The sequence below is a fragment of the Curcuma longa genome, chromosome 9 (assembly GCF_044706935.1).
Source record: "Curcuma longa cultivar G26 ecotype Majalengka, Jawa Barat chromosome 9, ITB_CL_G26_1.1, whole genome shotgun sequence".
Classification (NCBI taxonomy): domain Eukaryota; kingdom Viridiplantae; phylum Streptophyta; class Magnoliopsida; order Zingiberales; family Zingiberaceae; genus Curcuma; species Curcuma longa.
In genome coordinates this window covers 10,694,205-10,704,876 of record NC_133869.1, presented here as the reverse complement: position 1 = coordinate 10,704,876, position 10,672 = coordinate 10,694,205, and the positions used below count along the sequence as shown (strand labels likewise).

The following is a 10,672-nucleotide window of genomic DNA, read 5'->3' as shown; positions in this document are numbered from 1 at the left end:
TATCATTTATTTCATGTAACAAATGATTCATTTATAACACATTTATTCCTTGTAAATGTGATCCTTGTGATTCAATTCGAGTTGAAGTTTATCTTTTCTTCGATGCAATTGTCTCATTCGGGTACCAACTTAGCTACGCCCAGGGGATTGAAATTTATCTTTTCTTGTTGATATTTTATTGTGTTCATTTCTTATGTTGTCATTTGATAGGGATTTTTTTGGATTATTTATGGTACATTTTTTTCTAAAATCATATTGACATGTTTGCCCTCTTAAGTTTTTGTCACTAGTTTATTTACTTGAGAGATAAAAAAATTGATAATTATATTTTTATTGGTTAGTTTTTAGGTGAAATTTGATAATTAAAAGAATAAAATTAGTAATGGAAAATGATCCAGAGTAAAAAATTATTAAAAAAAATGATAAATCCCAGTCAGTCTCATGGACTCAATCCCTGGGAGTGGCCGGTTCGGTCCCACGGAAGTTTCCCACCGACCACCAGGGTAAATCGGGAAGCGCATACGGCGGCCAATCCAGATGTCCAACATCCTTTGATTGCGTTCCCCATTTGGAGGAAAATTCCTGCAAATACGCCGTAGCTGGGGATCGAACTGCGGATCCCTGGGTCACAATCTGGATGTCTTACCGTTGCACCATTGCCCGGGGACGAGTAAAAAAAAAAAATTGAAGTGATTTTAATTAACAGCTTAGATATAGTTGCAATAACACTTTGAATCAATTTTAATCAAATTGAAGTGATTTTAATTAAATTTAAATAATTTTCATAATTTATAGAACACTATATATATAGTAATTTTATTAAGTTGAAATAGTTTTATTTTATGGTATAGCAGTTGAGCGGTGGTAATTGTTATAATTATATTAGAATAAAGTTATTTTTGAGATGAAAAATATATTGAGGTATTACTTTTACATTTAAAAAAATGGTTTTGACGAAAACAATAATAAAGGTTTTTTTTTCAAAATAAATTAAATTTTTAAAGAAAATAATATGACTTTACCTTTTACATCAAAATCACTTTAATTTCACAAATAGAGTTAATAATCGAACCGACAGAACTATTGAAATCGAAATTGAAAAAATTAATTTTTTAAACTTAACCAAATCGATTGAATTCTTGTAAAAAATTAATTTGGCCATTAGAATTTTTGTCCGATAGTTGTCAACTGAGACTAAAAAAGGTAGAAGATGGAGTCGGAGTGTCATGCAAAAACAGAGACATTTAGGAGCTTAGATAGGTGAAGTGACCTCAATTTTTAAATTCCAATTCTTCCTCTTCTACAATAAAGCGAGAGTATTGGACTGAACCGTTTAAATCAAAATCAAACAAATCAATTTTTTTATCTAATAGAACCTACAAGACTTTTGTACACAAATAGAACTAATAAAATATCGATTAAATCGATCGAAAATCCTACAGATGACTTTATAGTAGCGATAACGTGGGCTTGTGGTGGACGATGTTGGCCTCACACCAAATCTTATCGAAACCCTCTTTGTTACTCCTTACCCTCGGCCGCTATCGGGAACATTGTTCCGGTAGTCGTCTAGATAAGTCATCGGCCTTTTCCGTCGTCAGCGTGGAACAGGAAGATGAGTTGAGTGCGACAAGACCCCCAGGACCTGCGAACACAGCAAGCGTGAGTAGGAAGGCCAGGGGATGTCCCGGCGCGACCACTCCGACGCTCAAGTTAAGAACAACGGGAGGAAGAAGAAGATGAACAGTAAAGGACTTGAGCGCGGAAAAGAGTAGAAGAAGAAGTTACCTGCTGAGGAGGGAGTGGTCGTTTTAAGGAGAGATAAGCGTGTATACTTATCACGTCATCATTTAAGGAATATCCCATCAAGATTAATGAGGTGTCAGGAACAATCGAGTTCCCCGTCCCATCGCTGGTGCTAGCTATCTTGTCATGGTCCATGCAGGTGTCAGAGGGATGACGGTAATAAATGATGTTGTGAACTTGTCAGAAGTCGTGATAGGATATACCAGGGCACTGTAGGGTGCTCTGGCGATTCGGCTTGACAAGAGGTCCGTGTGGCTAGGGTGATGGCCGCTTGGCGATCCGGGTACTGAATGCCCCCATTCGGCGCTACAGCCGAATGGAGGTGCTACCGAATGGAAACGTGGATGAGTGGGCGATTCGGCCACAGAGCGGACTGAATGGACGATTCGGCCACTGGGCGGACCGAATGGGCGACTCGGCCACTGAGCGAACCGAATGAGCGATTCGGCCACTGGGTGGATCGAATGGGCGACTCGGCCATTGAGCGGACCGAATGGACGATTCGGCCACTGAACGGACCGGATGGTCGATTCGGCCACTGAATGAACTGAATGGGTGAATCGGCCACTAAGCGATCTGAATGGGCAATTCGGCCACTGAGCAGAGCGAATGGGTGATTTGGCCACTGAGCGAACCGAATGGGCGATTGATTCAGTTCTCATCCTATTCGGCAACTTATTCACTTCGAGCCGAATGGGAGTATTGATGACTTCTTCGAGCGAGTGTTGGTCAATCAAGTCGAAAGGGGTGGCTGATTTCCCTTTGGATAGATCAGGACTGAACTGAACTGAACCAAGCCCTTATGAGTTATTTCCGTAACAAACATATAGTCTCCGCTGTCAATCCTCAACCTACCTAAGCTCTCTGGTACATTAATTAAATCGATCAAAAACCCCGTAGACAACTTTGTAGCGGCGATTGCGCGACTTGTGGCAAACAATGTTGGCCTCAAACCAAACCATGTAGAAACCTTCTTCATTACTCCTTACCTCCACCTCATTCGCTACCGGGAGCATATAGTCTTCGCTGTCGGTCCTTGGCCGGCTGCCGCCGAGCCCTTCGGCCATTAGGGTTTTTGTCCAATAGTTGTCAATTGAGACTAAAAAAAGGTAGAAGATGGAAGTTGGAGTGTCATGTAAAAACAAGACATTTAGGAGCTTAGACAGGTGAAGTGACCTCTGTTTTCAAGTTCCAACTCTTCCTGTTCTACAACAAAGCGAGAGTATTGGACCGAATTGTTTAAATCGAAATCGAACAAATCGATTTTTTTTACTTAATCCAACCCATCGAACTTTCGTACAAACATTGAACAAATCAAATTGATAAATTATTAGTTAAATCGATCAAAAATTGAAATAACTTATTTTTCGATTAAATCGGGACTTGGAAAGGGAGGGGAGTTTCGAATTACGAAATTAGAAATTTTAAACTTCCGGTTCCTATTCGGCATATAGCCTATTCGATTTAATCGAATTTCAATTTTTAAAATTGAAATTGAACTGATTTAACTGAAATAATTAATATTAAATAAATGAGTTTTTATATTAACTGAATTAAATTTTTAATTTTGATCGATTTGGTAGGTTATTTCGATTTAACTGACCTTTTGATCACTTAATTTAAAATTTTTAGGGCTTAAATTAATATTTCTAAATTTTAGGAGGCGTACTAAAAAAATTTGATAAAACTTTGATATTGAAAAGTGAAATGAGCTTTGGTCTGCCGCCGATCGACGATCAGAGCATCACGGTCGGATCAAAAAGGTGGAATTCGCCAGCATCACGGTGGGATCACGATGGGAGTTCTCAAGGAGCTCCTGTGTGGATGACACACGTGCCTTCTAAAAGTTAAGATTTGGTATAAAAAATAGTTTAAGTGTTCTAAACTGTTTGGATGGGAGGTGAGAGATGATTCATTAATAAAAAAGAAAAAAAAAGAAAAATAAAATAAATAAAATATTTATATATATATATTTTTGGAAGGAATGGAAAGTTCATTAAGGTAACATTAACATGTATTACCTAATTTAAAAGATACGAAAGAGAATGAAGATTAAATATATAAAATTATAAAAATATTCTTCCTTCTTAAAAAAGATAACGTATGTAAAGGACGAATGGAAAATTATAAAATTTTGTCAATATTGTATATAAAAGTTGGGATATAAAAAGTTTTAAAATAGATAACATATGTTCTTTGAATAAATTTCTGTCATTAGAAGAGAAGAATGATAAAATTAGGATTATCTCCCTCTCTCCTTTTGAGTTTTATCCTCGAAAAGATTTGCGGTGAGGATCAATGTTGATACCGACGTCGTGGAGTGCGAGCGATTAAGCACTAGACGATGACAACATGCATTGTGCGATGATGCATAGATGAGATATCTAAATATATGAACTAATTTGAGAATTAATAAGTTAAAATAGAAATAAAATTAGAATAAAATATTTTTAAATTTTTTCTTTTCTTTTTTTATCCCAAATCAAAATCAAAGTAGAAGAAATTCTAACAATTCATATGAGTATGAGTATGAAAAAAATAAAATTTATCTTTTTCTCCTCTTTCCTTCTTTAACTTCCTTCTTTAACTCATTGAGTTATTTACCTCTCCTCCCCTTTACTCACCTCAAAAGCGTAAATAGAAGCCGCTCCCTCACTCCTATCATTTTTAAAAAATATAAAAAAATGATGCGGCAATGATGGAAGCCACAAAAAAAACTTTTAAGTCTAGGGGCATTTAGTTAGAGGTTATCATTGATAATCTTAGTTATCTATTTAAAGCTATCAACGATAACCTTGTCTGATTCAGATTATGATCGATTCCCAAATAATGTAATATCATCACCACATTAGCAAATGTATTATAATCCGGGAATGTGATTACTTTGGTAACCTAAAATTTTCTTCACTTTTGAAGGTTAATAAATTTTTTTTCATGATTATCCTTAGATTTTAAAATTAAATTAATTGAATGCATTATGAAATTTAATTAAAATTGATTTAATTAATTTAATAAATTTTAATTTAAATATTTATAAATTTAAAAGAGATAATTTATTTTAAATTTAAAAAACTAAAATTAATGAATTATATTTATTAAATTTAATGAATTATTTTATTAAACTAATTATTTTTATTAATTATTTTATTAATATATATAAAATTTATTATTAATTTTAAAAATAAAATTAATGAATTATATTTATTAATTTAATAAATTATTTTATTAAAATGTAATTAACAAATTATATTGATTAATTTAATAAATTTTTTATTAAAATAATTATTTTATCAAAAATATATATAAATTTATTTTAAAATTTAAAGAATAAAATTAATTTAATAAATTATTTTATTAAAATAATTATTTTAATGAATTAATTTTATTAAAAAATATATTTATTTATTTTATATATTATCAATTCATTATCATCATTCATATTATTAATTTAATTTAAAAATTAATTGAATAAAAGGTATTATAGTAAATATTAAATTAATTATATTTTATTCTCTTAAAATAAATATATTATATTATATTTTTATATTTTTGATAATATAATTATTAATAAAGTTGTATATGAATCATATGATAACTGGAGATGTCCGCAGATCAGCTAACGACCACGCCACAGTCATCACGCCGGCAAATCGCTGTCATCTGCTTCAAGATCACATCCGAAGGCCGTCGACGAGTAGAGCTACGTCTTCGTGCCGCCGTCCTCCTCTTTGGCCGTGAATCAGTAACGCGGCAGCGACATTCCAGTGCTGCTGCTTTTGGCGGCGCCCAATTGGGCTGCTTCCGTTATCGATTTGTTGGAGACAGAGGCGAAAGCGATTATGTTCTGTTAACGGAGCCTATGCCGTCCATTTCTCCTCTTCCTCCCTTCGTTTCGGAGCTCCAGCTCGTATTTTCCCAATCCCTTCTTTTTTTTTGGCTATTTTTGTCTCTATGGCGATGGGAAAAAGTGATCTTTCGTCTCTCCAGAAGGAAATTTTGTGCTTTCCCTCTTCTTCTCCGCCTCCCTTCTTCTCTCTAGGGAGAAGGTGCTACGAGGGAGGGCGCCGGAGAAGAATTGCACGAGATGCTGGAGAAGGCTGAGAGCAGTGCCTATTCATGGTGGTGGGCGAGCAACATTAAGGCGAAGCAGTCGAAATGGCTCGAGAACAACCTGCGAGGCTTGTGCCCTAACCTTTTCTTTATCGGATTTGTTCTTGTATATATGATTTTTGCTTTTGCTTTTCCGATTAGAATCGTGTTGCTGATCTAATTCTGTTCTTGTTTTTCCAATTAGAATCATATTTTTTTCCTCGTTTGCAAGGATTGTTCTTTCTCAGTTGAAAGATTTCTAGATTGGAAAGCAAGCAATTTTGGTTCCATTTTGAAACAATTTCTCATATTCAATGGTAGAAACATCATTCTGATGCTGACTTGCAAAAAATATGTAGTAGAATTCTAGCCAAAAGAAAGGCCAACCAAAAGAATGATGCTGTTAAAAACTCTTTGGAACCAATTCTCTTGATGAAAAAAAACATCAAATGAAAGAATTGGTATGGTTATGCACCATTTCCTTTAGTTTGTCAAATCTTTGTGTCTTTTGTGAAAACAAATTATCTTTTATACACCTTATCAAACTCATTGAAACCAGGAAAAGAACTTCCAATTTCATGAAATTTTCCCCTGGTAAAGATGATTTCTTGCTTGCCTCACCATCTTCATAAAGCACCAAGGATCTGATTGCATGAGAAGCTCGTTGATCTGCAACATAAACATGCAGTTTCCCACGAGTTACCGATTGAATCTCTGTATACGATTTCTTCTTCGAAGTTATTAATCCCTTGCTTCTTTTGTGACAACCAAATGAACCATGTTTGAGAATGTAAGAGTACTATACTACTAAATTATTGCTTTGATGCCCGAATATACATAGTGCAACTTGATTTTAGACATAGATCTTCAAAGCACTTTAATTATACGCCAAGATTTTTTTTTTTCACCAACTCCATTGTGTGGATTTCGAAAAAATAGGATTGAAATTTAAGACATGGACAAATTGGCATACATTGTTTTATGGCTGGGCTTTTGTTTATCATAAATTAGAAGAGCTATGATGCTACATCAAAAATCATGTCTATGTGTTCAAATGGAAGCTCAAGATAGACTTTTACCTGATTTCTGTATGCCATGATTGTTACTGCTCCAGAGTTCTTGTATCAAACTGTCTCAACTAGATATTCCAAAACTAGAATCTTGTTACATTTCTAGCTATGAGCATTAGTCTCTGTGTCGGTATTTTCTTAATGCGGAAAGTATTGTGCAGAGATGGAGGATACAGTGACAAATATGCTTCAGGTTGTCGAGTCAGATGCCGATTCCTTTGCTAAAAAGGCAGAGTTGTATTTCAAGAGGAGGCCGGAATTGATAGGCTTTGTGGAAGATGCCCACAAAGCTTATAGAGCATTGGCTGCAAGATTTGACCGCGTCTCTGGAGAACTACAAAAGGCCAACCACACGATTGCGACTCATTGTCCTGACCAGGTCCAATATGCCATGCTAGAGGAGGAGGAGGAGGAAAATTGTCCAAAAGCAATTACCCCAATCGACCCAAGTAAAGTGAATAGGAGAACGGTTGATGGACTGATGAAGAAGAGAAGAGGAAGTGAATCATCCGTGAAGGCAGATGAGACAAGGGCCAATTCTCAGGCAGCAGATGAAGTTAAGGCACAAGAGGAGATAAATAAGCTTCATGAAGGAATACTATTTCTGCAAGCTGAAAAACAATTCATCAAGAGCTCGTATGAGAATGGTATAGTCAAATATTGGGACATTGAGAAGCAAATCATGGATATGTATGATGAGATGTGTTGGTGGCGTGATGAATTTAGTAGCAGTGGAATCCTCAAAGATGTCGAAGAGCGTATAATAATGACAGAAAAAACCCTTAAATCCTGTAAAGATGTTATAGTTAGATTGCAGGAGCAGAGAAAGACATCATTGGAACAAGTACAACTAGAATATGAAAGAATTAGAATTGCTAAAGAAAAGTTGAATGCTCTAAAGAGAGGCTGTTATCCATCTGAGATGGATAAGATAGAGTTGGCTAGCGAAACAACAGAGATAAACTTCACTGCTGAAAACATGGTAAAAGAAATTGATTCTCTAAACAAGGCAAGCCTAGACCTGCAAGCCATACAGGACAAGATCAAAGAATACTTTGTGACAAACACTGAAAGTTCCACAGCTGATATTATTGGAAACATAGATAAACTTGTTGACAAAGTTGCTGGATTGGAACTTTCACTTTCATCACAGGTTGAACAAATAAATCAATTTATTTCAGTTAGTGATGAGCTTGAGAAAAATGTAAAGAACTTGGAAGAGGAGGAATTGATTCTGACCAAGGACTCACATGTGTTGCCTGAAAGATTTAAGGAAGCCCAATATGAGTTGAGCAAAGTTGAGGAGATTGGCAAACTTATCCGAGATGAAGAATCTAGTTTCAGTGAGAACGCACTCGAAGCTTGTCATAGCATCAATGCTATTTTAGAGAAGATTCTGCCTCCTACACTCACAGAAAATGTTTGTGATGAAGTTGCATTCCCAGAGGAAGAGGAAGCCTCTTATGCTTGTAGCATTGAATCGCATAGTGAGTGTAAGGATATAGAAGTAACTGAATTCCATGATGTCAAAGAAGATTTGGTAGAGATTGATGCAACTCATCCACTTGTTGAATTTCTAGAAGAATTTCTCCAGAAAAAGGAAGATGCTTCACTCAAATATGCTTCAGAAGTAGAGAACAAGAATGAAAACTACATCCGAGAGATGATGGCCCTGATAGGGGAACTAGTGAATGTCATTGCATCGAGAGATGAGGAAATCAGCTCGCTGAGAGAACAATTGGCGTCTCTAAAGGCAAGGTTTGATCTTTGTCAAGTTGCTTCATATGTTGACTCTTGTCATAGTGAGTTGATGATCTCAAACACTGCAACTATTGTGAAAGATTCTGAGATGTCTCGATCTACTCGGCAAAGAGATTCATCTGTCAGTGGCATTAGTGTAGAATGTGTCTTTGAACAAAAGATAACCCAACCTTTTGAAGAGAAGCTTGGGAAGGATGTTGATCGTTTACTTGGCAAAAACTTAGAATTTTGGTTAAGATTCAGCACCACATACCACTACGTGCAGAAGCTCAAAGCCAAGTATGGAGAGCTACTAGCTGATATCAATAAGCTGGATGGCAATAAGACAGAAGGTGGCAAAGCTTCTGATACTGACAATCAGACGAGCAATGCTGAGTCAGAATCAGTTTCTAAAAGACTGAATGAATTGAAGACTGAGTTCTTGCTATGGTCAGAGCAGAGCATGTTGTTGAGAGAAGAGCTGGAGAAGAGGTTCTTATCCCTCAACAACATGCAAGAGGAGATATCAAGTGTTGTGAGCAAAAGTTCAACATCTGAAGGAGCATTGTTTACTCCTCACGAAGCTGCAAGGTTACAAAGTGAAGTGATGAACATGAAGCAGGTGAGCAGTAAGGCTTCAAGCCACCTGCTGGTGGGACTTGATCAAATCAAGGGGGTCCAATCTGAAATTGAGAGGCAGTTGGCTAAGTTGTATGAGACCTTCCAAATATTTATATCAAGAGGCAAACATGATCCGAACAAGGAAGGAGTACCACTGAGTGCCTTCCTTTATGGTTTCAAGCCCAAAAAATCATCGATATTTTCACGCATTCTACCTATTTTCCAGAAACAAAAGGCTAAAGCTCACAGTCGGGTAGGTTGAACACAATTTGAATAGCTTCAATCTGTAACTAGTTTCTAGTGTGTAAACTTGTGGATTTATTTTTTAAACAGGTCTAGGTAGATTCACTCATTTCAAGTTGGACGATGTGGATGCCATCTCATGAAGGCTGTTCAGGGACAGATTCATCTCTTGCTGAAATGTGTACCAAGGTTCAGATTTTGGAATCTCATATCGATGATCAATGAATCTTTGGAAGGATAAATGCATTTATCATTTGAACACTGATCTTTCATTTACTCTTTGTACGTGAATAAACCAGAAACACTTTTCCTTCTCAATCAACATTATCCTTCATGATACCTGAACAATACATTCCGATGTATATAAATGTTCTCAAATTCCGAAAGATTTCTTGTGATCAATTTGGTTAAAAGCATATCGGCTGTATAAATGGAAAAAACAAAATAGAAATTGGTAAGTCAGTGAATCATCCTTGTGTTCTTGTGCTAGGAGGATGGAGATATATAGTCATTCCGTAGCTATCGAAAATCTAATTCTTTTGATTGGATAGATTCACACTTTTACGATTTTAGTTTGCATTGCTTTCCAGGGATTCTATTCATGCTCTGCTTCAAGTACTTTATAAAATGTCTGTGATTGTTGGCATCCTTTTTGCAAATCTACTACTTGAGTAACTCGACTATCCTACTCTTTCTGTTGGTACTAGTTGATTCCCTCAAGTTGCTTCATGTTTTTATTAGGGGTATAATCGAACCGAATTAAGCCGAACAATGAGAGACTCGAGTTTGGCTCGGTTCATTTTCCCTAAGCTCGAGCTCGGCTCGATTTCGATTCGAGCTTTAATTCTTAAGCTCGAACTCGATCCCTAATGAAATTAAAAAGTTCGGGAATAGCTCATGCTCTATTCGAAAATAATTCATTTAAAAGTTAAATGAGTTTAGTTCGAACTCGATTCGTTAACATATAATATTTGTTATATATATATAGAGGAATGTTATGTTGGACATCATCTGTGAACACCACCCTGAACAAGTATAAAAAATTTTATTTTATTAATATTTTCACTTCTTTCAAACTAAACACTAAACCTAAACTCTTTAGC

General features: G+C 35.8%; 1 protein-coding gene across 1 annotated transcript; it reads left to right on the top strand.

Moving 5' to 3' along the window:
- The first annotated feature begins 5,628 nt into the window (after positions 1-5,628).
- Positions 5,629-9,862, top strand: LOC141835431 (protein NETWORKED 2A-like). Its single transcript, XM_074722886.1, has 4 exons — positions 5,629-5,713; positions 5,794-5,984; positions 7,127-9,579; positions 9,660-9,862. The coding sequence occupies exons 2-4, from the start codon at positions 5,891-5,893 to the stop codon at positions 9,663-9,665; spliced, it is 2,553 nt and encodes an 850-aa protein (XP_074578987.1). The 5' UTR covers positions 5,629-5,713; positions 5,794-5,890; the 3' UTR covers positions 9,666-9,862.
- The last annotated feature ends 810 nt before the right edge of the window (positions 9,863-10,672 follow it).

Bases quoted from the DNA above. Each gene is read 5' to 3' on its own strand.
- LOC141835431 (XM_074722886.1), top strand. From the start codon at position 5,891: ATGCTGGAGAAGGCTGAGAGCAGTGCCTATTCATGGTGGTGGGCGAGC. The intron at 5,985-7,126 runs GCTTGTGCCCTA...AGTATTGTGCAG, and splicing joins GCTCGAGAACAACCTGCGAG to AGATGGAGGATACAGTGACA.